This window comes from Podarcis pityusensis (genome assembly GCF_964106645.2).
Source record: "Podarcis pityusensis genome assembly, chromosome: 6".
Classification (NCBI taxonomy): domain Eukaryota; kingdom Metazoa; phylum Chordata; class Lepidosauria; order Squamata; family Lacertidae; genus Podarcis; species Podarcis pityusensis.
The window spans coordinates 39645139-39672833 of NC_138030.1; the positions used below are offsets into that span (position 1 = coordinate 39645139).

The 27695-nt window shown below is 45.0% G+C and overlaps 2 protein-coding genes and 2 long non-coding RNA genes across 7 annotated transcripts in view; 1 reads left to right on the plus strand and 3 right to left on the minus strand.

The window, feature by feature from the left end:
- Positions 1-9380, minus strand: part of RASSF5 (Ras association domain family member 5) — a 103362-nt gene extending 93982 nt beyond the window's left edge. The window contains exon 1 of the mRNA XM_081009087.1: positions 8680-9380. Coding sequence (XP_080865213.1) covers positions 8680-9355 — 676 coding nt within the window. The 5' untranslated portion in view covers positions 9356-9380. The remainder of the gene's footprint in view (positions 1-8679) is intronic.
- LOC308478941 lies at positions 8300-23964 on the plus strand. 2 transcript variants are annotated; one of them, XR_013987388.1, is made up of 3 exons: positions 8300-8410; positions 14237-14388; positions 22007-23964. It is a non-coding gene; the product is annotated as an uncharacterized lncRNA (long non-coding RNA). The 2 variants fall into 2 exon arrangements; XR_013987389.1 differs by having other exon boundaries at positions 14237-14339; positions 22007-22021.
- Positions 12223-18700, minus strand: LOC308478939. Its single transcript, XR_013987385.1, has 3 exons — positions 18311-18700; positions 13831-13875; positions 12223-13231 (listed from the first exon to the last, which is right to left on the minus strand). It is a non-coding gene; the product is annotated as an uncharacterized lncRNA (long non-coding RNA).
- A 1194-nt stretch (positions 23965-25158) lies between the features above and the next one.
- The window catches only part of IKBKE (inhibitor of nuclear factor kappa B kinase subunit epsilon), a 34835-nt gene continuing 32298 nt past the window's right edge, over positions 25159-27695 (minus strand). For 2 of the 3 annotated variants that reach the window (XM_081009035.1, XM_081009036.1), the window contains exons 19-21: positions 26646-26746; positions 26105-26176; positions 25159-25935 (exon numbers count right to left, since the gene is read on the minus strand). In XM_081009035.1, the coding sequence (XP_080865161.1) occupies positions 25908-25935; positions 26105-26176; positions 26646-26746 (201 nt within the window). In that variant the 3' untranslated portion in view covers positions 25159-25907. The remainder of the gene's footprint in view (positions 25936-26104; positions 26177-26645; positions 26747-27695) is intronic. The other variant, XM_081009037.1, reaches the window with a different exon arrangement.

Here is a 27695-nt window from a genome sequence, read left to right on the forward strand (position 1 = left end):
TATTGTTATTTATTTCTATAGTACTTAACATAACCTAAAGAGTATACAGTGGTACCTCGAGTTACGAACTTAATTCGTTCTGGAGGTCCGTTCTTAACCCAAAACTGTTCTTAACCTTAGCAGAGTTCGTAACCCATAGCATTTGTAACCCGAGGTACCACTGTACAAATTAATAATGAACAAATTCATGCCTGGTGATTCACATTTAAATATCAGTGATGCACAAAAAGGAGCTCATTTTTATTTATTTTTAGGTGCATATTCCTCATACAGGACTCAGCAACTGGTTTTGTGGGGAAAGCCCCTTCTCACACCACAACAGGTGCAAGAGGATGCCAGTTCAAGTGAATGGGAGTTTGCAGGCTGACTATGTGAACCTGAATAGACCAGTTTAACACCTTGCCTGCCAGGACCTACTGCCTTCTGGAGCAAACAACCTTGTCTCAGATGTACCTCTCTGAACTGGTCAGGATTTGAACCAAACATTGACAATGTAAGCAGCCAGCCTCAAAAGCAGTACAGTGGTACCTCGGGTTACATACGCTTCAGGTTACAGACTCCGCTAACCCAGAAATATTACCTCGGGTTAAGAACTTTGCTTCAGGATGAGAACAGAAATCGTGCTCCAGCGGCGCAGCGGCAGCGGGAGGCCCCATTAGCTAAAGTGGTGCTTCAGGTTAAGAACAGTTTCAGGTTAAGAATGGACCTCCAGAATGAATTAAGTTCTTAACCCGAGGTACCACTGTATCTGAAGGAGTTGTTGAAATAGGCTTTGTTCCCCCAAAGCCTACAGAAAGCAAAAAGTCAAAAGGAAACCATGCATTTGCACTTTTGACATGAGTTCTCTCTGATCAGTACACACCCAGGTTTAATTGTAGCACAAAAAGCAAAAGAGGAATCTGCCCAACACCATTCTTTTGGAAAGGGAGTGTCTGCTGAATGAAGAATGGCATCAAGAAGGGATTTTTTGTTATGATGTGCAGATTTGAAGAGAACCGTTTTAGTTCCCATTAAAAAAACCCAAAAACCACCAAGCAAAAACCCCCTTTTAGAGTCAGCACTTGCTGCTGCTGCTTTTCTTCTGTTAAAAAGAGAGCACAATCTAACAATTTAGAGAATTACTTAGAATAATTAGTTAAGATGTTTGGCACTGAATCTTCCCCGGCTTCAGATACAGGCTTTCATCAGTACTTATATATCCAGGATATGGAATTTGTCTATGTAAATATGTTTCTGCATGCAATTGATAAGAAAAAGCAATTATTGACAACACATATACATTCTGCTGCGGATACCACACTGCTCACTATAAAGAGACTATAAATATATATTTGTATATACATAACTCAAAAACTCAGCTGGAATTCCGAAAAACTTTTGCACCAGGTTTATAAGACAGCTGGTTTCTTTTTCAGCAGTTGCAATTTCTTGTTAAGGTTGAAACCTGGCGATCATTAACCATGGTTAATGGTTAAGGGGAACTCATGAAAGAAAGGAAGAAAGGATCTGGGACCATTCAGTTCTATGGGTGAGAGAGACAACCATACCTCCAAGGAGGAGTTCCACAGCCAGGGTAGCCCCACAGAGGAGACTCTGTCCTTGACAGGAGAGAAGAACCTCCTCGGCCCAGTTCAGGGAATGAATTGGCACATATGGAGAAAGATGCTCCCGGAGAGTTGGTGTTATATGAATCCACATTGCCACACTGCTCAGAACTCTCACAGCCATATTCTGAACCAGCTGCCGTGGCTGGACTGTCTTCAAGGGGCAGCCCCAAGAGTCTAAACAGTAGGTTTAGAGAATGGATTATTGTGGCCAGGGTATCCAAGTCCAGAAAGGGCCAGAGCTGGAAAGATGGGGTGGAATTCATGCTGTTGTGAACATTCCATCTGCACAAAAAATTCAATGGGGAAAAACTGACCAACTGTGACATATTGTCGCAACAAAATCACAGAGCTGTGCATAATGTTGCAGCATTAATATGATGCAGCAGGACCGTATGGTGTCTACTGTCTCTTCCAATCGCCCTTCATTTTCAAATGGCTCTGAAAGAACAGATTTGAGCCACAGTCACTCTTCTGTGTCTGCGTACATCGCAGAGAGAAATACTAAAATGGAGATTGAAATTGGAGGGAAAGCCAAAATGTGAAATCAGGATGGCAGCGAAGAGGGGTCAGCACATGAACACTTGGCTACAGGAGCAGGAAAGCTCTCCCGCCATGCAGGGAAACAAACTGCAACGCTGTCAGGCTAGAAGAAGAGATGCTCTGAGGCTTGTGCCAGCTCTATCCCTTGCCAAAATGTTGGACTGCAGAGCTTATTAAGCAGCAACATCCAAGCTGGCAGGCTGCCTCAATGATTTTTTTTTTTTTTTTTAAATAGCTATACATCTTCCTAGTGGGCAACAGCGATAGCCTGACTGCATGTTTTGCTGGAATCCTAAACTCAGAGATGACCGTCACCAAGTCTCTGGTCACGTGTGGATGAAATTCTCAGGTCCACTTATAATGTGTGTGTGTGTGTGTGTGTGTGTGTGTGTGTTGTGTTTTCTTGCCTATGGCTTCCAAGAGATGCATCAGCTCCCTTCATACCCAGACAGAGAGAACCACAATAGCTTGCAACGCAGGATAAACCTGTCTGCTTAAGCTTAGGATACAAGCTGAAAGGGGGAAAGCATTTTGACACATCTTTTTTCATCAAATCCATCTCAGCAATGAATAAAATGGTGCGCCCATGCAGCCACCACAGCAGCACTCAAATGGCTCATTTAGATGCTAAACTGGAGATTAGTGCTGCACTTGAGCAGGGTCACCAACAGGCTGGGTACACATGTACTCGTCCCAAAGCCAACAGGGCTCCTGTTCTCTTAGCTTTTGTTTTTTAAAAAACATGTCAGTCATGGATAGCTCCGTTGGTTAGAGCATGGTGCTGAGAATGAGAAGGTTGGAAGTTCGATCCCCATATGGGACAGCTGCGTATTTGGGTTGGACTAGAACGTAACTAGATGATCCTCAGAGGCCCTTCCAACTCTATGATTCTGTGCACCTCATGACCCCAGTGAATTGATTAAAGATTGCAACCCCACACAGAGAGAAATACTTAAGGCAAATTAATGGGATTATATTTCTAACATACTCGTTTCTCCACTCACACAGAGATCATGGTCCAGTTCATACTAAGCTAAAGATAAGACAAACCATAGCTAAGCATGATGATATCCTGGATAATTCACAGGAAAGAAATGTGGCTGCTTCTCTCCTCACTCAGTGCTGCTCCAGCAGTGCTACCAAGCCATGGTTTGGCTGTTCTGCATTATCACCAAACCCAGCCCTGTGGTTTGGCAGCTCCAGACCAACCATAAATGGTAAGTCAAGAACAACAGTCTTAGCACAAGTCTAAGCCAAACCATGGCTTAGTTCTGAGTAGCAAGGCAGCTGTGGTTTTCACTGCGAATACACACATGCTGCCACATTCATGCTTAGTTATGGCGTGGAGTATTAAATGCAAACCAAGCCTATAAACCAGCAGTTACTCTTCAACAAATAGTTCTTGTAGTGACTGTGATTAGGTGCATGAAAATACAATTCAAGGCACTGCAGTATTAGAAAGGCAGACAAGCCTAAGGAATTTTAGAAAGAACAGGAAACAGAAACATATCCTATCACATCCTACTCTATAAATCTATGACATGCTAACAATTTAAACACCACACCCAGTTCTGGGCATGAAGATGATGCTGGAAAGATGGGTTTAGTCTTGCCTAATACGGCAAGAAGGTATACTCTTAATTTCTAAGAGCTTAACTCTAAAAACACTTCTAATAAAGCAGACTCCCCAAGAAGATTATAGTTATGTCCAGAAAGCAGAGAAAGTTGGATTAATTAGATTAATCCTCATGGGGAGAATGTTATTTAGCAACTGCAGAGATAAGCTTTCAAATGTTAGCAAATGTTGGATCAAACCAAAAGAAGTATTAAAGACTATGCTTGCTGAAAATAATGGTTTGATTATAATCCATTTAAGACTACATTAGCAGCAATGGGCTCCCTTAAACAGAAAACAATAAAAATGACTGCACTGGATCTGGAAGATCAAGCAGGAAACACACAAACACATCGTCAAATGTAGGGTAGTCCAAGACAATTATGAAATGCACAGTGGAATCCTGTATTGAGATGTGATCAATTTAAATTTAGCACTAGCAACAAGAGTGCAAGATCATAGTCACAACAAACAAGGCAGTCCCCACCCACTAAAAGTGGTAACACAAAAGGAAAATAGATTGAGAGGGAGAAGAAAGAAATGAACAACCACTGCTACAAGTTCTTCTAATAGCCAGCTGCAGTGGGAAAGTTTGAGGAGGAGAAACTGACAAAGGTTTCTGTTCTCTCAGCTGTGCCAGTGGAGTAGCCCTGTATCCCTTCTCTTCCCTCCTCTGCTGCACTGAGATGTAACGGCTGCTAGGTGCAGATTAATGATTAGGAGACCAGGAGCTGAGAGCTCCTAGTTCAAATCCCAAGTCAGTTTATGAGACAGATTTAGGCAAAACGCACACTCTCAGCTGAAAACCACTAGCAATGTGCTGACCACACACACAAACATGCTTAATGCAAGGAAAATAATGCCCTCTCCAATAGGTGTGTTGAAAGTCTTACTTAGAAGAGGAATCCAAAATACTTCATACATGGGCAAATCCACTGCCCTGCTGTTTTGCTGTGGGCAGAACAGGAGGGGGGGGGTGGACACAGGTTTTTCTTCTTTTCCCTCCCATCAACAATTATTATTTATTTGATTTATATCCTGCCCTTCCTTCCAAAGAAGCCGAGGGCAGCCAGGAGAGGAAGCTAACCACACCAGCCCCAGGGTTGGCGGAGAGTTGCCCCATTTCTGCAGGGGTGCCAGGAAAATGGCGCCTATCCCACCCCTTACACACCCCGTAAATATGCTAAAGTTATTATGACAATCAGAACTTCTGCCAGGGTAAACAAAAGAATGCATCTTATATCTTCTTTTTAAAAAACAACAGGAAAATCTTGTTAAACTCACCTGTACCACATACCCAATTTAATTTGTTTAAACTTGGAACATAAAAGACTTTAATCTGACCTATCTATCTCTGCTGATTGCTTTTCTGGGAAAGTGTTATCTTTTAGGCCACTCTTAATGGGTGTCATTTAGGATTAACAAAAGCTAGCCAGCATCCAAAGATGGGGGGGGGGGAACCCCCAAATCATCCTTCCTGAATAATTCATCTTTCTAAATAAAATAAAAAAAGTATTCCAAGTGTGCCTGAAAGCACAAAGGGAGGGAAAGTTGACAGATTTCCCCAGGGAGGGGACTCCATCATGGAGATGCCACTGCAGGAAAGGCCCCACCTTCCATAGACAAAAGGTCTCCCACGTCTGCTCTTGTGGCTCAGCTACCGGGAACTGAAATGCCTGAAGTGGATCAGCATTGCCAGTGCTTTTTATTCAACCTCTCTCTCTCTCTCTCTCTCTCTCTCTCTCTCTCACACACACACACACACACACACACACAATAAACCACAACACAAATGCACACAAACAGAATTGCAGCATGAACACAACTAGGAAGTAGTCAGCCAGACCATACATCACTCTATTAGCCATTTAAGAAAGCAACACGTTTCACTTTTAGGCACTATTCACAGTGCAACCTCCTGTATGTGTACTCAGAAGAAAGTATCATTAAATGCAAAAGGACTTGCTCCAAGGTAAGCGTGTACAGAATTTCAGCCTTCATTTTCAACTACTTGGTGGAGTAGAGTCAGTAGCTACCTCTAAGACAAGTGACAATTCAGCACTAAAACAGGAAACGTGTTTTAGCCATAGAAGAGGTCTCAGCCAGGAGCAGCACTGCTCGCAGGAAAATGTTCACATGCTCATCCAGCCATCATAACAAATAAGGAATGTTTTATAAAATGTGCAGAGGCCACTGTCGCAATACTGGGTGCTTTGGTTTTATTTGCAAGTGAAACACAACACATCTGAACAAACCTATTTCAAATCACTAGATGCCCCATCCAATTAAAAATGTATTTCAGATAACTCTGGGACAGGCAAGGGATACAGCTGTGAAGCAACCTAGGCATCTCTTATGCTGCTCCAGTCTTCGCATGCATATCATGAGCCCGTTTATTCATTCCAGGCATAGGAGCCAACTCCCAGGGGCCGAGGTCCCTTTGGCTTCCCCAGTAAAATATTTGAAGGCCCCCCACAAAGTTAATGGGCATTGCCATTCAAATTGTGTGTGTGTGTGTGTACCCTATGTCACATGATTGATTGTGTGGGGTGGGGCTTACCTGGTGCCCCCAATATTTTTTTCAAGTTGGCACCCCTGGTTCTAGGCATCTTGAAGGGGCTTACTGGGGTCCTGCCTGCTGGCCCTGCTGCCAACCTCCTCACGTGCAAGTGCAGTGTTTGAATGGAGCCCCTCCCTCATTTTTCAGAGCCCTGGATCACATGACCCTCTGTGCATTCAGGTGTAGACATGCAGCCTCTGTATAATGAACATATGGAGGCTGGAGATGGGGCCAGGAGGCACAAGCCCAATCATATTCAAATCATACACCAGCAAATTCAGGTTGTGCCATTGTAGTCGATTGTCATGTCTTACACAACACACTTCCCCGAAAGATTGGACTTTTGTGATAAGGGAAGTGACAAGAAAAATGCATTAGAAAGTGTATGGTAATATTTGCTTTGATGCAACGTCATTTACCCTGCCCCCTCCAAAAAAGCAAATTAGAGTTAATGCTTGTGAAATAGCCAATGTCTGACACATGTCCTTGTTATTTTATGAAAGAGCCAAGAATACATTTTCAAATAAAATAAATCAAGAGAAATGCTCAACAAGCAGGTGATCTGAAGAGCCCCCAATGAGGTTACGGGGGGGGGGGTTAAAAAATAAAACGCAGACCCTGTTCTGTCTATCCTGGCATTTGCCTACCTAGTAGTACTAACTATGAATGCACAGGCCTTTTAATTTATTCACATTTGACTGATATTTTAATTCAATGTTGAACAGTGTTTCATACTTGTACCAGCTGACAAGTAATGGTATTTTATAGCTGGCAGCATGCAACAGCTATTTAGTACTTATCTGTCTTTGTTTGTTAGCATGTAACTGGCTGCACTAGATAGCTTTTGAGATTTTGCATCTAATTCCTGCCAAAGCAATCAGCAGACTCCAAGTTTCAAAGATTCCCATTCTGAAATAAAATTCCACATTCAAATTAAAAATAGAATTGCAATGTAAAACTTCCAGTGGCAAAATTTAATGGCATAAAAGTCATAACTCTGCAAAGGAGAGACAACATCAAAAAGCACAACAGTTCTAACCAAATCATATACAAGTCATGCACAGAACACCCAACTATCATCAAGTGATTTACTGATAGGCTCCTATGGAAAAGGCTGGCAACAGTATGGTAAACAGCAGCAATGGAACAGGTTAGTAAATGATCACACAAGTCAGAGAGCAAGGAAGGGAACCACTTGAAGGTTTAAGAGGCGGAACAGCGAAGTAAAATGGAAAACACAAAAGTAATTTCTCCTCCCTAACAAATAAGCACCTTGGAAGGCAACACAGCTGACATTCATCTGAACAGCTAGGAACCTATCTAAAGTCTGTACATCAAATGTTCAGATCGATCCCGTTGGTGTGTTTACATAGGAATATCCCAATAGGAGACTGAACGGTGAACACGAAGTTGAAAAGATTAAGCATTTTAGATGAACAACGTGCAGATGATAAGAGGGCTTGCAAGACACATCTGCACCAACTTATTAATTGATTGATGTGCTGCAGTTTCAGAATGGAATACTCAAAGGATGTGTAAGCCAATTCGCTAATTAGGATCAAAGAGGGTTGAAATTCTCATAGCGGGAGCTTAAATAGAAGCCCGCAAATAGTCCAACATACCTCATGAAATTTTTAAAAGGGCTCTAGCACTCAGGTCTTGAACATAAATCAGTGCCTGCGCCAGACTTCCCATAAAGCTGCGCTCTCTCCTCCAGGACTTCTAAGTGCTTTGATAGGAATGCAAATCGGATCCAACAAGGTTACAACGTTTATTATCTACCTCGGGACAGTAAATTATCAATGTCTTTTTAAAGGCACGAATATCTCCAGTGTCCTACAAAAGGAGGCTCCTTGGCCCGCCATTGCGCTATGTACGCAGAGAATCAGCGGTCACTCACCTGCAAAGAGGCGACCCCGGGTGACGGGGTGGGACGGGGGAGAGGAGGCTGGAGAGTCCCTTTGCTCTTAAAGAGGCAGTAACAATTCAGGAGGGATTAGGGGAGGATCGACTGTGTACAAATCAGAACGGGCTGGGCCAGCAGAGGTGATCTGCTTGCTCGCCACGAAGGATGGGACCCCTGCAAAGGTGGGGCAAGGAGAAGCTACCCTGGGACGGGGGGGGAAGGGGGGTGCCGTCGTTTTAGGAAGCACTGGAGGATCAGCTACCTGCACTGCCTCTTATCACATAGAAGGGGAATATTAGGGGGTCATCTTCAGGTCAGGAGGGAGCAGATCCCCACCAGCGAGCCTTTCCCTCGCCTCCGCCGGCTTGTCTAAAGCGTGGGGCTGCCCTGTCTACGGGGAGAGGGAGGGGAGGGAGCCCTTCGACGTGCAAAGCCGAGCCGAGCCACTTACTCGCGCAGCGCAGCGCCCGCTGCTGCACGGCCTCCCCGCACAGGTCGCACCAGCCCCTCCAGAGCGCGACGGCTTCGAAGCGGTGCCCTTCGCCCTTCTCCTCCCGCACGCGGGGGTCCCGCGGCTGCTCGAAGATGGTGCGCACGTCGGGCAGCAGCCGCGGCGCCGCGGACCTCAGGCGCAGCCGGTGGTGGTGCTGCGGGTGCGGGTGGTGCGGCAGCCCCGAGCGGGCCGGCTTGGCCGCCGTGCCCGGAGACGCCGGGGCCTCGCGGGGGGTGGCGGGAGCCCCGAGCGCCGGCCCGTCGTCCGGCGGGGCGAGCGGGACGCCGTCGAGGAACGCGTCGGTCCTGGGCTGCGCCTCGGGGCCAGCGGCTCTTCCGAGGTGCTGCCTCCAGACGGCGGCGGGGGCGCACGTCGCGTCGCGCCCGGGCGCAGCCTTCCCGTCGTCGCCCCACTGCGCCATGCTGCCCCCCTGGGCGTGGGGCTGCTCCTGCTGCGCGGGCTCGGACGCTTGCCTGCGCCGGGGCTGCGGCAGCGGCTTCAGGTCATTGGCAGCGGAGCGCTTGAGGATCTTCTTCCTCTCGTTGGCGCTGAGGCTCTGCAGGAAGCGCTGCTGCTCCTTCTCCAGCAGCAGCGGGTAAGGGTACTGCCCGATGGCCGGGGAAGCCATGGCCATGGCGAGCGGGCGGGCGGGCGGGCGGGCGGCCCAAGCAGCTCCGACCTGCCGGAGGGTGGCCGGCAGCGCAGGCGCTCTTAAGAGGGACCTGCAGAGGCGGCGGAGAGGGTGGAGCGAGCGGCAGGCAGAGGGCGGGCGGGCGGCCTGTCTCCAGCCGCGGCTCTCAGCTGGGCTCCTCCGGCTGCACACGCCCTTTGCGCCGCCGCCGCGCAGTCCGGCGCTCACCTCGAAATCCTCGCCAGCTGCGTGGGAAGGAGAGCGGATCACAGCTAGAGCCCGCGGCAAGGGAGAGAAGAGAGCTGGCCGCCCGAGAAAAAGACTCGCTCAGTTGTTTTAAAACCCTAGAAAAGCAAGGAACTCTTCTTCGTACAGAACGGCAGCGCCCGTTTTCTGCGGATGTGTAAAATAGCAGTAATAAAATAAGGGCGCCTCTGTGCATGTGCAGAGTGCTTTCACACACACACACACACACCCTTGCCGTCTGCGGTAACAAGGGAAGCTTCCGGAGCGCACTGGAAGCTGGTCCGTTAGGGCGAATAGGGCATTGCCCCACCAGTCCGAGTCCACCCCCACCTGCCAGCCCTCTCAGTTACAGCCAGTGAGTGGCTCTGCCTGTCATTGTAGATCTTCCTGCCTTCCACCCGACCAGTCCTGGTGGGCAGCAGTCATCACTGGAACAGGTGAGGCTATGAGTTCTCAGAAATTCTGAGCCCCATCCTGTCTCCCTTTGGAAAGTAAGCTTAGCTCCCATTCTCCTGAAAGGCATAGGCTCTGCAAGGAGTGTGGAGGGCATTTCAGGACAGAGACATCAAGGGACACTTGACTTACGCAATTCTAGCCCAGGTGGCAGAAAATGCATTATGGAGGAGCCAGGCATAGTTGCGCTCAGACCCTTTCACCTTCATGCCTAGTGAACCTGCTTATTCACTTCCAGATCAGGGTCTCCCTCCTTCGCAGAATGTGCTGCTTGCTCCACAGAAGTGTAAGCAGGTCCCACATCCTCCAGAAATTGGTCAGAGGCACAGCGCTGAACATTGTGGTGCTGATAGGCATTCCCAAGGTAACTAACCCCCAGCATGGGCAGCAGTTAGCACCTACACACGGGCCACTCCTGACACCTGCCCTGGCCCCTCTTTGGAAAATGCATTAGGGAGCTACCATTTTTAATTTCCCACAATGCCCTGGAGGGATGTTGCACCCAGGGCATTGTGGGAAATTAAAACAGCAGCCCCTGGTCCCAACCATACTGGAGTTGACCCTGCTACCACTGATCCTTTTGACTGTCTGCATTTGTCTTCTAACAGCTCGTTTGTGTTCTAACAGCACTAGCAGGCAAGTTTGGCTTAATCAGCCAAGCCAGGATAGACATTCTCTTACAAACTCTAGCTTGTGCTGCCTCTGGATCATGTAAACTTTATGCAGACCTAATTGCTTACTCGGCTCAGCTAATTTTGAGGATTTAAGCGAGCCCTTTCAGGGAAATTCCAGGCTGTGTAAACACCAAGATAAAGAATCTGCCTCTTAGAGCTAACATGCTGGATCTGCCTTTCCACCCAAAAGTGAAAGTTTGCAGAGGAAAGTAGATATCACAAAATGAGAGTGACAGCAATCACACCTATAATGCTCCCTACTCTCAGGGAAAGGGAACCAACAGTTCTGGACACACCACACTCAGTAACCTCTCACTGCACAACCTTAACCCCCCACCTCCAAATAATGCCACATGTCAGTATTACTTACAACAATTGCATTTCCCCTCTGCTCCCCCAATACACAACAGGCCCTCCACGAATGGTCATGGATACAGAATTCCCAAAGAATGAGTAGGATCACATCATATACAATTTGTACATATAAAACAGTCAATAAGGGATCAAACATGTCCTATGAAAAAAGGTTCGGGAGTTTTTAGTTTAGAGAAAAGGTAAGGGGTAACATGATAGAAATTTATAAAATTCTGCACTGCGTGGAGAAAGTAATAATAATAATAATTTTATCATTTATACCCTGCCTACCGGGCTGGGTTTCCCCAGCCACTCTGGATGGCTCCCAACAGAGGACTAGAAACAGAATAAAACTTCAAACATCAAAAACTTCCCTGAACAGGGCTGCCTTCAGATGTCTTCTAAAAGTCAGATAGTTGTTTATTTCCTTGACATCTGATGGGAGGGCAATCCACAGGGCGGGCGCCACTACCGAGAAGGCCCTCTCTCATAACACTAGAACTTGTAGATATCCAAAGAAATTGAATGTTGGAAGATTCAGGACAGATAAAAGAAAGCACTTTTTCAGACAGCACAGCTCAACTATGAAACTCGTTCCCAAAGGAGGCAGTAATGGCCACCAACTTGTTGTTGTTGTTTAGTCGTTTAGTCATGTCCGACCCCCTGGACCAGAGCACGCCAGGCTTTGATCTTCTTGCAGTCCATGGGACTCTCAAGAGTCTCCTCCAGCACCATAATTCAAAAGCATCAATTCTTTGGCGATCAGCCTTCTTTATGGTCCAGCTCTCACTTCCATACATCACTACTGGGAAAACCATGGCTTTAACTATACGGACCTTTGTTGGCAAGGTGATGTCTCTGCTTTTTAAAATGCTGTCTAGGTTTGCCATCACCTTTCTCCCAAGGAGCAGGTGTCTTTTAATTTCGTGACTGCTGTCACCATCTGCAGTGATCAGGGAGCCCAAGAAAGTAAAATCTCTCACTGCCTCCATTTCTTCCCCTTCTATTTGCCAGGAGGTGATGGGCCCAGTGGCCATGATCTTCGTTTTTTTGATGTTGAGCTTCAGACCGTATTTTGCGCTCTCCTCTTTCACCCTCAATAAAAGGTTCTTTAGTTCCTCCTCACTTTCTGCCATGGGCCACCAACTTGGATGGCTTTAAAAGAGAGTTAGACAAATTCACAGAAGACCAGGCTATCGATGACTACTAGCTGTGATGGCTATGCTCTGCCTCCTTAATGCTTCTGAATATTCGTTTCTGGAAACCACAGGAGGGAAGAGTGCTGTTGTGCTTGGGGGCCACTTGTGGGTTTCCCATAGGCATCTGGCTGGCCCCTATGAGAACAGGATGCTGGACTAGATGGCCCACTGGCCTGATCCAGCAGGCTCTTCTTACGTTCTTATGTTTACTTGTTGAGAGCATCTTAGGGGAACAATTCAAGCCCAGTGCAGGGAGATCCTATGGTCATAGATACGACATAGTACAGCGCAAGTATTCATTTAATTCTGAAGGCTAGCAATTAAATGAAATAGTGTCAAAATGAAGAATATATACTCTGCTTTATTGGCGTCTCTTCCTTCTCTAGCCATGCATTGTGCTTCTGTAGAGTTTGCCAGAGGGAAAGGAAGAACCATTAGATTAGAACCATGTTGAAGGAGTTTCCTTAAGTAAGGCACTCTCTGAACAAACAGCAGATACTCAAATCACCATTGTTGGGTCCTGCAATAAATATGATTGTTTTAAAGAAAAGGTTTAAAACATATATATTTGGGTCCCAGAGGTTGCACTTTACATTGTGTTCATGTTTTCAACTACTGTGAGAACTAAACGATGAGCACAATTTCAGTGTATTAGCTGCAGGACATAGAGATGTATCAAATACAAAAAAAAGAGGGGAGCATAAGCAGAAATAAAAGCAAACTTCATAGGAATAGCAGAGCAATACAACTGAGACCATTTAAGCAAGTTTAAAGAGATGCAAAATAGATTGGGGTTGGGCCAAATGAGTACATTTGGAATTTTGAGAGGGTGCTCCTCTCCTGCTGCTTCCTTCATCTCTCCCCCTGGGACACCTCCTCTCAGACAGGCAGAGAGAAACATGCACAGAGAGATTATTTGCTTTTCCATGGGATCTGGGGAACAGTCTGATACTCTGTAAAATACAAATGCATGATTTTACACAGGGTTCCCCCAAAGCCATTATTAAATTAAGGTTTACATTAGTAGATTGCAGGCGGGGTGGGGGAAAATCACAGGTCTGGTGCTGGCCAGTGCCACAAAGACACAGGTCCTCATGGATCTTCATGACTTTTACATATGATGACAAAGGAATCATAATGACGCATCACAGAACATATAAGTAAGCACAGAGGTGGCCTATGATTTGATGGTGGTTTTTCAGGGAAATCTTGGGGAAAATGGTGACAATCCATAAGAGTCCATGCCTCAGATCCATGTTTTTGTGCAACGGCAGCACTGGAAAGCACCAGATCCATGATTTTTATAGTTTAGTAGCTGGAGACAGACAGATGTGATTTGCTGGTGACTGGACCCATGGGGAAAATAGGCAATTTCTAGAGGCTCTGTTTTGCTGGATCAGACTTGGGTGTGCATGCATGCACATGGTTTCTCTCTCTTTCTCTCTCGGGCAACTACATTTTCCCTGTTCCCCAACTCCTACAACACTCCTCTTTCTCCCCCCCCCCGCCTCCGTTTCTGTGTTTCCCCAATAGCTGCCTTTTCCTTCCTTACCTCCTCATTTGCTTCACTTTCTGTTGACTGCTGAACCTTCACAAGCTGGAAGAGGAAGTAGGAGACAGCATCACACTTCCAGCTTCTTCATTCAGTGTTCTGTACACTTTTCAAGTGAGGGGGGGAAAGAACCACATTTGCCACTTCATGAGGAAGGGGGCAATGAGTGGGGCAGGGGAACTGAAAGGCTTGGAAGGTACATGGGGATGTCCTCAAAGACACCACTGCTCTCATGGTTGCCACAATGACAACCCCATAAATTAATTAAATAACAAAAATGGTCTTTCAGTTTTGACTAAACACACATAGGACAGATGGGTACATTGATTTTATTGTCTAACTAGATGCTTCATTTACACTTACAGCCAGCTTATGTCTGATTTTTTGCCACTCATTATCATTTCAGAACACTTCTAGCCCAGCACGATGGATATTATCATTGAGAAGAGTTGGAAAGGTCAGCTCAGAATGGGATCTAACCTCTTAGACCTGCCTTTCACATAAACTGGGTAAAGTACGGAATAGCGAGATGAATTCTCCATTTCCCCTATATTACAGGTAACTGGTCTCAAGGGAATGAATGACCCAAGACAAGGACAAATTTTGGAGTCTTAACACAGTAAATGTTCGTCTAAGAGGAGGAGCATAAGACAAATCAGATGGATATTTCCCCCTGCAAGCCATGAATATCTTTAAAATAGTTAATCCATCAGGCACATTTGAAAGAATGTTTGCCATTTCACACTGAGTCACAAATTCAATACAATCTGTCTTTAATTAGCAATTTGCCCTTTAGATCTCAATTCTATAGGGGGAAGACCACAGCTGAGAGCAGATTATTAGCTCTGACAGCCGAGGAAGAAAATCTGATTTATATGACTGCTCTGGAAAACAGAGTGTGGCCTGTTAGCACCCATGTACAGATGTTTAAGTTAGAATCTGACAATATGCTTGTGGGCCACCATTGGGAGAGTAGCAATTTGTTGACTTTGGATCAAGGAAGAGTCATATTTTATCCCTAACCATAAACTCACTGTTCCTAAATGAAGGTCAGAAAAGATTATGGGTTAGCCAATGTTAGTCTTACTCAAGAGTAGATAATTGAGCCTGCATTACTTAATAATAAATGAATGTAAGTTACTTAAATGCATTGATGCCAATGGAGCTACTCTGAATATGGCTAACATTGGGCATCATTCTATGAAAAGGATGTCTGTAACTGGCTAATGTGATAGAACTTACTGAATATATTGTATCCAAGATATAGTAATTTGCATTTATCAGTATACAGTACCAGTAGCCACTAGGCTCTAACTCGTGTTTCAGTGTTTTACAATAGGATTTGTACCCTAACTTTAAGAGAGATGAGCTTCTGTCATTCATATCCAGCCATTATTTCCTCCCCAAAGCAGGATAAATACAGAAGGACTACTCTTCCTTCAGGAAGATGTTATATACCATGGGTAGGCAAACTAAGGCCCAGGGGCCAGGGCCGGCCCAATCGCCTTCTAAATCTGGCCCGCGGACGGTCCAGGAATCAACGTGTTTTTACATAAGTACCTCGGGTTAAGTACTTAATTTGTTCCAGAGGTCCCTACTTAACCTGAAACTGTTCTTAACCTGAAGCACCACTTTAGCTAATGGGGCCTCCCGCTGCCACCGGAGCATGATTTCTGTTCTCATCCTGAAGCAAAGTTCTTAACCCGAGGTACTATTTCTGGGTTAGCGGAGTCTGTAACCTGAAGCATCTGTAACCTGAAGCGTATGTAACCTGAGGTACCACTGCGGAATGTGTGCTTTTATTTAAAATGCATCTCTGGGTTATTTGTGGGGCACAGGAATTTGTTCTTTTTTCCCCTTCAAAATATAGTCTGCCCCCCCCCCCAAGGTCTGAGGGACAGTGGACCAGCCCCCTGCTGAAAAAAGTTTGCTGACCCCTGTTGTAGACTGCATCCTGTTTCAGAAGTGAAGAACAGCCTTTACTCCTGGAATGTCGGGGGGGGTAGAGTTGAAGGGTGATACTCTGATTGCAATATCAAATACGTTTCCCTGTATTTCTGCTGTTCGGGTTAAGAGTGCAGTTACTTATGTAGCCAAAATAGCACCACTCACCCAGAAGAGGAGGTATCAGCAGGCATCGGGGTGGGCTGGGGTGGGGGGTGGAAGACAAAAAAATCTTCCTAAGGAAGGAAAACTCTAAAAATACCCAATGAGAACTAAGTATGTGCAATGGCCATGGAATTGGAGGTGGGGAGATAAAACCAGATGAGAGGAGGAATGGAATGGAGTAGCTGGAATTCTGAGCAGGGGGCACGCCTCCACACTGCAACATTTTGTTGCAGATTCCACTGTCGTCACTATAATTGTGAGACCTGAGCCCGGAGAAAGTTTCGGATTTCCAAGCCCTAACTGAAGCGAACATCTAAATGTAATCCTCCTCATGAATATCACAACATTCCCAAGGGGTCAGAGCTCTAAGTGGCTGCTAAACTGACCTGAACTCTCAGCCAAGGGTGGGGGGGAAATCACCCAATTGTATCCAGATCCAATTTTTGCAGTTTTGAGTCTCTTGTGATGTTCTGCCTGTTACAGGCCTAAGTGCCAGCTGGTTATTTTCATTGTGAAATTTGGGTTTAACTGGGAAAATGGGTCGGAAAAATAGTTTTATTTTCAATTTCTTTCACTATTTCAAATGAGAGTTAAGGAATTTCCCCAGTTGTCCGCTCCCCGTTAATTCACTTAACTCATTGTTCAACCCAGAGGAAGTTCCCTCTCTAGAAGTTCCTTTCCAGTACTTGAAAGCATAGAGTCACACACTGGTGGATGTGGATTTGAGAAGTCTAAATTGGGAACTTTTCCAGAGATCAGGCTTTTCTAAGAGATGCTGCACTATGAGGAACTGTCTTGTGCAATACAATCACAATGGCCCTCTATTGGCACACAACATCTTGAGTCTTGTTCATACAGAGTTTAAAGCCTTGAACTTTTAAGTCCAGGGATCTTTGCAGTTAGCAAGGCACACTAAAGAAACTTGCTGATACTAGCACAGAAAGAAAAACATACTAAAACACAGCCATTATGTAAAAAAAAAAACCATGGTGGTGCTTTCAAAGAGGAAGGAAATCACAATTTAATAGATTTTGTTGAAATAATAAAGCTCTAGGTCTGGGGTGGTGAACCTCTTTCAGTCTGAAGACCTTATGGTAAACCTTTCACGGGTCACATGACAATGTTGGGTGGTGCTGAGACGAAAGTGGGTGGAACAGTGGCTGTTCCTGTACCACAATAGGCTACATTCCAGCCATGCAAAAGTCAGAATTTTCTGCACTCCTCAAGCAAGGCAAGCAAGAGGCCTTATCATACTCCAAGGGCAGAAGTATTTGAGGTGGGCACAGACATGGGGTGCAGTCTGGGGACAGACCTGTATTCAGCTCCTAAGTCTGAAGTCCCATCCCCCACCAATTTAGGGGTTTTCCATAAACATGGTTGTGAACAGAGGTGTAGTGTTCATTTATTTCATTATACCCCCTCTTCTTTCCAAGTTCAAGGCTGCATGCATGGTTCCTCTTCCTCCTCCTCCTCCTCTTTTTAAAATCCTCATTCAGAATTAATCCTACCTGTGAGGTGAAGTTAGGCTGAGAGATCGTGGCTGGCCCAAGTTGGCTTCACAACTGAGTGGAGATTTGAAGCTGGGTCTCCCTAGTAGTCCTTGTCCAATGGGACAACCACCATGCCACACACACACACACACACACACACACACACACACACACACAGGCTCTGTAATTAGTAACAAATGTAGTGAGCATTACAATGTGTTCATTTTGTTTCAAAAGCTGAACAAAGTCAAGGCAGCCATTCCCACGACGATGTTAAAATATGTAACAATCCCTAGTAAGGCCAAAATATTAAAATTAAAAAAACTTTTAACCACAAGAAACAGCCATCGTAATCTGGGGGACCGGGCTCACGTCTCTGCTCCTCCACATGCAGCTGCTGGGTGACCTTGGGCTAGTCACACTTCTTTGAAGTCTCTCAGCCCCACTCACCTCACAGAGTGTTTGTTGTGGGGGAGGAAGGGAAAGGAGAATGTTAGCCGCTTTGAGACTCCTGAAGGGGAGTGAAAGGCAGGATATCAAATCCAAACTCCTCTTCTTCCATTTCAGGATTTCCATGAACTGCCACAGGCAGGGATCCTGCTGGCAGCATTTCAACCCACTCTGGTGGAGTGTCATTGGCATTACTCTGTAAGCAGATGTCACCAAGGCTGGGTGGAGGGACACCTCTGTTCAAACCCTTCCTTGCCTCCAGCCTGACACAAAGGGGGTTTCGACTGCAGACTAAAAATATTAATACATTTGCATGGGATAACTATTATTAAAAGCAGTCTTGGCTGGATTGAAAAATAAATCTTCCCATCCCAATTCTTTCAAGAAACGTTGCATAAAGTGTGGAAGTCCAGATTTCCACTGAGCATTACCTGGCTAGCTGAAATGATTCATCTCAGGACTGATTAATAGTTCCCTTTCACTTGTACACAATGAGTCCTGTTGTTGTTGTTGTTGTCATAATGAGGCTGTTTTGCCTTATGCCAAATACTGCAGTACCCGCTACAGTCTTTTCACTTTTGCTGTTCTCACATGGATATTGTCTTTTGCTAAAATGTGTGCAAAACAGGATGCAATACTTCAGAGGTCCACCAGTCTCAAGCTTATGAAAAGAATATTGTCAATTACTTGTTTTCTCCACTAAACTGGGCACCTTATTATAGAAGAAAAAATAAGACCTGTTCCTTAGCAAACACTCATCAGCTACTTGTAGTTCCATTTCTACTCTGAAATTTTTCAAGATGCCTGCATATCATTTTTTTTTTATCTAATAAATTTTCAGGTATCAACACAACACAGGTATCTATGGGTCTTTAGCATGTCTCCTTTCTCTTGCACATCATAAAACACATGCTCTGTGTTGCCTCCCTTCTTTCATCTAGGAACTTATCTAACCTCCCTCATGCATCTATCTTTTCAACATATAATTGCTAAAGACCTAAGCCCTACTCATATTTATTTCTGGATCAGTCATTTGGTTTTATTCTGCGCAGAAAGTATGCTTTGTTCAGTGGGAAATGGTTGCATTTCCATGTGTCAGCATATTTGTGTACATGCCAAGAAAGACTGGTTGGAAACTCTGGTTAATGTACTCCAGCAAACTCAGCAGAGCCACACAGCACAGTAATCAGATATTGAAAAATTATAAAGAAGCTTGTGAAATAATCAGTTATAAAAGAACAACAACAACAATACTAATGCACAGTTTATAAGTTTCTTGTACAGACATTCCAACGTTTATCTGAGTCAGAAGGGTAAATACTGCTTATGAAAGAGTAATCATTAAGAACAAGCCAAATGTACCTGACAAAAAGAGTTCTATTTTCTGCACATTAAAGGAATGTTTAATGTGCAATTGCTACTTTAAGGCAGTTTAGCTTTGACAGTGGTGTAGTGCTTTAGAAAGCTCTTCCAGGGAGGCCAAGAGAGATTCCACATCAAAGTATTTGCTGATGTAAAAATATTATTCCACTTAAGACGGAATCGACAAAGCAGTGTAGCTTGGCCATCTCCATTTAATTTCCATGGAGCAATAGTACAAGAACAAATGAAGCTACTTTAATAGGGCAGTTCCATTGTGACAAGAGTGCCCACAGGCACCAGCGTAACATTTAAGTAAAAAAAAAAACCAAAACAAAAAAACCCCCAACCTAGAATCGTAGGACAAACATGACACAGAAGTGGGCTTCTATTGTAGATACTGGCTTGTGGTCAACAGCTGCTTTATCAGGAGTGCAAGCATCAGCTTCTTAGGCTACCACCCTTACACATTGCCTTCAACAATAATTCATTTATTAGAGCTAGCCAAAGCAATAGTAAGAAAATGAAGGGCAACTCTGCTCAGTGAAGAACCACCCTTTCAGAGATCAGTCCTGTCAGCCTTGATCCCTCGTTTTCAAGTGGTGATGGGAATGACTGGGCTGAGGTGAGAAACACCACACATGAAATCCCAGAGGCTGATTGCTGGGGATTTCCCCTCAAGCTTTTGAAACAGCTTATTGTGGCTGGGAAATCTGTAAGCAGAATCTTTCTTCCAAATGCAGTTTGCCCCTTGCTGGGTAGGGGTAATGAACCAGAGTGAGCAAGTAACCAAGCAAATCTACAAAGTACAGCACAACTCTAAGGATTTCTATTTAATGTGATCCCAGCTGCAGCATCAGAAAGTGAAAGACAGACTCAGTCATCGCTTCTGAGTCTGAATTCAGGGAGGGAACATGAAGTCTCTTTAGATCATGTTGATAAAGGGGCCCTGTCAGGTTGCCTCAGAGTGAGAAGTTTTGGTTGCTCAGAGATGTGGTAGAGTCAGCATTTCATGCCAAGAATATGTATTATGAGGTGTGCTATTTAAAAGTCTTGGGATAGGCTACATTATTGTGTTATTAAAACAATGGGGGCAGTGGGGGAGAACAGTGGTCAAGGCTTTTCTTCTTCTTCTTTCTTTTTAAACCTAGCTCGCATCACAAAGTGCTTTAATCTGAGGTCTTCAAGCATGGGGTGTCTTCAATCTGTCACTATTTTGCAGGTGGGATTCAAGTGCATAGTGGCAAATTCAGGTTACGTAATTAGAATGGGTCTGATGCTCTTGCATAGCAAACCTACTTCTAAACAAACACACAGAGTTTGGGCAGTAAAGAAGGTGACAGGAAAATGTGGGATAACAATTGCTTGATGTGACATTGTATACCATTCTCCATAAACAAATCAGACTGTGTATTTAACAAGCAGGTTGTCTGGAAGCAACCATAGAGCTACTTCCAGATGAGAATAAACTCAATGGTGCTGGTGTGTGTGAGAGAGATACTGAATGGCACAGCCATGTGGGTAGGGACCAGATATATGGGTAGATCTTTCCAGAAGATTGGTTCCCCAAGGATGCCAGTTGGATAAGAAAGATCCACACATTTAACCCCACTTCACATGGTGGTTTCATTCACATACCCTTCCCAATATGATGAGACCACATTGCAGGGAAACAGCGCTACCGCTCCCCAGCTTCTCCAGCTACAAATATTCAAATAATATGCTGTTGTTCCCATACTTTGAAGTGACCATCCCTTCATTTTAACCATCTCTGTGTTGGCTTCATAGTTCCAAGTCTGTCGACTAGGCCGGTCACCAGGGTTACCGCCTGGTAGCAGGTGCCTGCTCTGAAGATTCATTGTCACTCGGCAGAGGTAGCATTATTAGCACAGAAGGGAAATTAACAGGCCATGGACAGTGATTTATCTCTAAGGGGTGGGAGAAAGGGCAGCCAAGGGAATGCCTTTCCTTTCTAAACCATCCACTTTCCCAATTCTAAAATATTTGCTTTCAGAAAGGGGAGGAGGTGTTGTCATGTTTGGCGCAGCCGTTCAATTTTTCTGCACGCCGCATTTATCATTGAAATGGTTTGCTCCATCTGCAGCGTGGAGACCTTGCATTATGTCTGTTCCCGTCCATTGGGGTTTGGGCCCATAAATCACTTACTAAGCAGGCTGGATAGGGTGCAAGGCAGGGATACTGCATCTGCTTCTCCAATGGCAAATAGCTTCCTGATATCATCTTAATGCTTTGCTCCCCAGAGACCCCTGGGCTTCCTATATCACTGCTTGACACATTGCGGCTGCTGGCACACAGCTGAGTCAGCAGGCAGCCTCTGAGGATTACCCGGGGGCTTGTAAAGCCCAAGGTTAAAAAATGGTAAAAAGGTGCAGAGCACGACAAATCCTTGCAGCCAACATGCCTCACCACTGAGCTAAAATGCTGTTTTCAGCAATACCCATCAGCTACTAAATACTCGGCTTGGCTCCCATCATCTCAGTTTCACTTACCCCCACAGCACACCTCTGAGAAAACAGAGAGTATCAGGCCAAAAGATGTCATTCTCAAATGCATGCCAAGGTACTCCACTGTCCTTTTAAAGAGGAAAAGCTGCTTCAGGAAGCACTGAATGGAAGCAGAGGGGGATTTTTTTGGGGGGGGAGGGAGGAATAAAATGCTTGACACTTCACCCTGCCAGCCATCTTTCCACACCCAACCCACCCATCTTCAGGCAGCTTATTCTGGTTTGTTTGGTGTGTTTTTTTAAGGGAGGAATAATCAGGAAACCAATCTGCAACTAGTCCTGCAACAAGAAGCGTGGCGCTTAGGAATATGCCTTTCCCAAAAGGCTCACCACTCCTGCATACCACTTTGCTGCAGCATAAATAAAATCTGTCTTCTTCATTATCATTCTTGAATGGCTTACACATCCATTAGACTGCATTGGGGGTTTTTCCCCTTTCTTTAAAAGGTCAACTTCAAATATTCAACTTACACAGATATATTGTGCTGTGGCCACTGCTAGTCCTATTCAGAGCAGAGCCGCTGAAGTCAAGGGGCATGACTAACTTGGGTTCATTCATTTCAACTGGTCTACGAAACCCACCGGTTTCCATCTTTAATTTGCAAGAGCAAAATTGCTAACGTGATCCACAGGGCCGCATAGCACAAGCCTTCCTGCTGCCCTCACTCCCCTAACGGTATGGTGCCGTATACCATATCTGAGCCCCCTTTCACTGGATAGGAGGGGACCAGGTGTTTGGCTCTGCCCATGTGGCTGCAGTATTTCATAGAACTGTAGAGTAGGCAGGGACTCTGGGGGTCATCCAGTCCAATGACCTGCAGTGCAGGAATATGCAGGTGACCTATATACTGCATCTCTGCAGGAGAGCACAATAGAGCAGCAGCTCCCATGTGGTTCAGTATGTGTGGTTTAACAGAGCCAGAAACTGAGGGGAAGGGCCACAGCTCAGTGGCAGAGCATGTGCTTTGCATGAGCAAAGTTCGAGGTTCAGTCCCCTGCATCTCCAGGTGGGACTGTCTGAAAACCTGGGGATCCAGTGCCAGGGTAGAAAATGCTGAAGTAGATGTGACTGTACATCAAAAGCAGCTTCTGAGGCAGGTTGAGGAGCAGCTGCTGCTGGGGGTGCAGGGGAGGAAGATGCCCTAATGTAAGGGCACCAGCCCTTGTTGTCCATCTCTAAGGGGGAATCTCCTGGATCACAACCAAAGAATTCTACTTCAGCCTTAGCTTCTCTGTGCTGACATATCTGCTCAGCTGTTTCGTTGTTGCTGTTTTAATCAAAGGAAAGCAGAAGACTCTTTACTTAGCTCACAGCCTTTTGGGATGAAAAAGTTAATACACACACCAGGCCTGGAAGCTTAAGATAAATCAAACCAGAAACCTGGAAGTGTGTTGCTTGCCTGCTCTGCTTTGGGGTGAAAGCAAAACATTTATAATTAAACACACATGCAGCAACAAGACACCTGCCTCTCTCATCCATTTATCCTAATCAATTTTGGCTTGTTTCCAAAAGCGAGCCTGAAATATATCCCGGCCATTTTCTATTTAGTGGGCAACATCTAGAACCATCTGAATCCAGCAGACTAGGAGACAGAGCTGGAACAAATGGTTATGAAAAGAAAAGTTTGGTCCAGTCTTCTAAAGCACTCAGTGCCACTTTGATTAAAAACAAATAAAACCAAACAGTAACCAGTGAGTAAAACAGCCAATAAACTCACCAGAGAAATCAGCCCAAAGCAAGCTGAAATAATAATTAAAATGTTCTTGCAGCACTTGCACAAAGAAGAATACCTTCTCACTCAATACTGAGAGAATTCCAGAGTGCTCCCATCTCCATTCTAACTTGGCATAAAGAAGATATGCATAATTGACCCTGGTTTCCTCCTGAATTTTAAAGATAAGAGCCTTGACCCAGGGTTGGAAGCACACACACAACCAGTACTCTTAACTCAACACTATGATCATTATGCAAGGCAAAAAGTCCTTGAGTGTTTTAAAATAATTTTTTTCCCACTGATTTCCTGTTGTACTTTCAGTAAACATGTCTGTTCTTTATCTCAGGAGATGCAATACAATTGCACTGGTACACACAGGAACACGCCATGCATTACTATTTTATGTGTATGCCTAAAACGTTTAAAAACGTGACCACATCGCTTAAACAATGCAACAGCTCCTTATATCTCATAGATCCCAGGAAAAACTATCTACCGTATTTTTCGCCCTATAGGGCGCACCGGCCCATAGGGCGCACTTATTTTGGGGGGGGGAATAAAGAAAAAAAATTATTCCCCCCCCCCAAGCCCCAAAGAGCAAAGAAGCCATGATCCATCCCGCTCGCTGTCTTGGCTTCGTTTTTAGCCTCGGGGCTGGGGGTCCGGGAGCGAAGGCGAGGTTCTGCTGAACCTCGCCATCGCTCCCGGAGCTTGCGGGGCTGGGGGCAGGGGAAGCCCGAGCTTCCCCCGACCCCAGCCCCCAGAACAGGTCCGGGAGCGATGGTGAGGTTGTGCTCAACCTCGCCATCGCTCCCGGAGCTTCCTGCTATCCGAAGCCTGGGGAGCGCGGCGCTGTAGCCCGCTGTGCACCCCGGGCTTAGGGCAACTCCCGCCAGGCGCCACAGGCTTGTGGATAGCTGCCCTAAGCCGCGCACAGTGCCGCGCTCCCCGGGCTTCGGGCTGCAGGCAGCTATCTGCAAGGCTTCGGAGCCCGCGGGAGTTGCACCGACCCCTCTCGCTCTCCAGGCTTCAGCGAAAGCCTGCATTCACCCCATAGGACGCACACACATTTCCCCTTCATTTTTGGAGGGAAAAAAGTGCGTCCTATAGGGCAAAAATTACGGTATATGCTTAAAACAAAAATACAACCTATATCCTAAACCTTCTACAAATATTTTCTCATCAAAGTAAGTTTTTTTTTGTTATTAAAAATGGTATGTGCACCATGAGCAACCAAGTCTGTATTATGCCCCTTGAACCACTCTAACCAACAGATCAAAAGAAGATAAATTAGTTCTGTTTTCTCAGACGAAGCAGCCCTGACAAGTGGCCACCAATGGGATGGGGTGTGGGTCTCACCTGACTGGCACTTACAGGCAAGGAGCAAGACTTTCTACACAAGACTTCTCCCCGGTAAGTCTTCCTATACAAGGCCAGGTTCCAACAGACAAGCCAAGGAGAGAGAAAAAGAGACATGGCCAAACCAAGCAAGCTCTGTAGCACCAAGGACAGCTCTCCGGAAGTGGACAACTTTCTCCATCATGTTCCATCAAGTCAAACAGAGCCCGTGTGTCTCCATTGGTGAGTGGAGCTCTTAAAGCAACCCTGTCTAACCTTTCAACTCTTACCACCATCCAGATGGGTTCATTGCCATAGTTGTCAAGAAAGGCAGGAAACTGTGAAGGCTTCAGTGCAGAGTTTATTAGTTCCTTGGGGGATTCCAGCTTCCCACATGCCACATCCTACTTTGGTCTCTGTACTGGCATCTACACCTGGCTTGTTTACAGACAGCACTACTATAGGTTGATAATGCCCACTCTCCAGACTTCCGATGTCTCTTTTTTGTAGTTTCTGAGTCACTGCTTGAAGCCTGGGGGACACAGCTTTGGTCCCTCAAACCTAGGATCCTTTTTACATTAGACTACCAGAAAGGGCTCATCAATGAACAAAGGTCAACCAAGGAACAGTATGGTGAGGTATAGTTTACTTGGTTCCGAGTTAAGTATTTCTAGTACTTAACAACAAACATTTCAAGGCAACTGGCTAGCCAGGTTTGGTTCAGTGAGGCTCTAGTGCCCGTTAAAAGTGCATGGCAAGCTTCAAAGTGCCAGATCTCACTGAACCAAGGACAAGAACCTCCAGTTCCATTACTGAAGATTGAAAAGAGTAAGCAAACAATAAAATTTGGGTAGGGGAAAAAATATTTCTCTCTCTCAAAACGTAACAAACACATCAAACACATTTGGTTCTCTATTGAGGTATGCTGGCTAGACAGACCACTCTCTAAAATCCACCTCAAAGTGCTACAGCAGGGAGGTAGAATGCATAGGCATCTTTAAGACTCAACAATGAAGTTTTCTCCCCAATAAGTCTTCAACGATGTGGATTTACCCGCATTATAATTTCAGGCTCTGCAGCCTACTCTCATCCCTACAGTCCTGGTGCAACACCATTTAACCTAGAGAAAGAAAATTAAAAGGTGATTTGGATTAGAGAAGTGGTCACAACTCGCCTTTTGAATGCATACATTTTTTCAGTTTTGGGAGAGCAATGCTTTCTTATCATGCTTAGTACTTTCTCTTAGGCATAGCTTTATATGCTGCTAAAGAGATTTCAGAACCTCTTACCGCTGGATGATGCTATTGTTGAGCTGGAGATTGTGAGCTACTATTTTCATCTGGTCCTGAAGCTCTTGCATCCTGTTCGAGACATACACACAACAAAAAGTACAGTTCAACTTTTTTTTATTTAATTATGCATTTTTAAAATTATTAATTATGGATGACCAAGCAGATGCTCACCAGAACATTGGACAATACATTTTCTTCACCCAGGCATTTACAGATTGTTAATACCATGCCTGGGTGGTATCTGGCTGGTCTGTGGATTGTGATGAATTTCACTATGTTGCTCTTACTGGAGTCATATTCTGTTGCTGTAAACCACACTGGAATTACTGGTGGAAGGTGGCATAGCACGTTTTGAATGTGATAATATATCAACTCACATGACACACACACTGGCCTGAGAGGTGAGGAATATATTTTAAATATGTGCCACACACTAGTTGCTTTTCATCATAAATTATTACAATGGTGCAAAAAAGAAGCACACCCAGAAAACATCCAGACTCCATATGCCTTGACAGTTACATTTGTGTGCACATACCCAAACACCATGTCTTGGTGCTTCTGGTTCATGTAAACCTGTGTAGGTGCAGAATGTGTTGTTTTGCCTTGGAGGATTCTCTGAGGCAACTCATCCAAAGCCTGTCAAGAAAATGAAAAACACCACAGATCACTAGAGGCGTACCAAGCTCTCATCTACACTTGGTACATAAAATTATGAAAAGCGAATTGCCTTTCAAAATGCCAGAATCAAGTAATATATATGGAAGGTCCTACTGTCCATGGAAAATCTTCGGGGGAAGCAAAATGCAAAACAGAGAACAAAAACAATGGAGTACGTACAATGTTCCTTTGCACATACCAGTTAAAAGTGGATCCTATTTGCAACAGGTGGTGTTCAAAAAGTGTCATCCCTATTACTATTACTGTCTCCATTAGGCTAGATTTAGGCAACCATGTTATGCATACAGTAATTGCAATTATGGCTCCATTGCTTTTGATGGGGTGACTCTCCAGTGAACCATTATTTCATTACATCACTGGGTGGAACCCTTGCCCAATGTGAGCCCTTCACAACATAAACAGCTGGTTAGTTGCCTGTCTGATTTAATCTTTTGCTATTGGGGCCCCCCCAAAAAATTAAAGAAATAAACTGGATGTACATTTCCAAAATATAATATAAAAAGCAAATAAAATAAAACCTACATACAGCAACAGTGTTTTATGTTGTGTAGGCTCCTATGGTGTAAGTAATGGGCCCCGCCTGCTCCCCAAAATATCGCTAGTTTGCTCATTTCTATATACAGGGTGCCTACATTCTGCATGGACTGCATGGACATATAGCATATATTCAACACAAAAAACAGTGACAATTTGTTGTTGACAAAGGACAGCTGGACATATAAAGGGTCCTATTACCTTCAGTAGCTTAGGGCCTCATCAAACCTAAATCCGGCCCTGACAGAGTAACAGATGGGGGTCACATTGTAGATTTGGATAGCTGGGACACTTAAAGCAACTGAGGTACAAATTAGGGGTTGAATCTAACCAAGCCACCACAGAATTACTTCATGCAACAGAACTTTCCCTC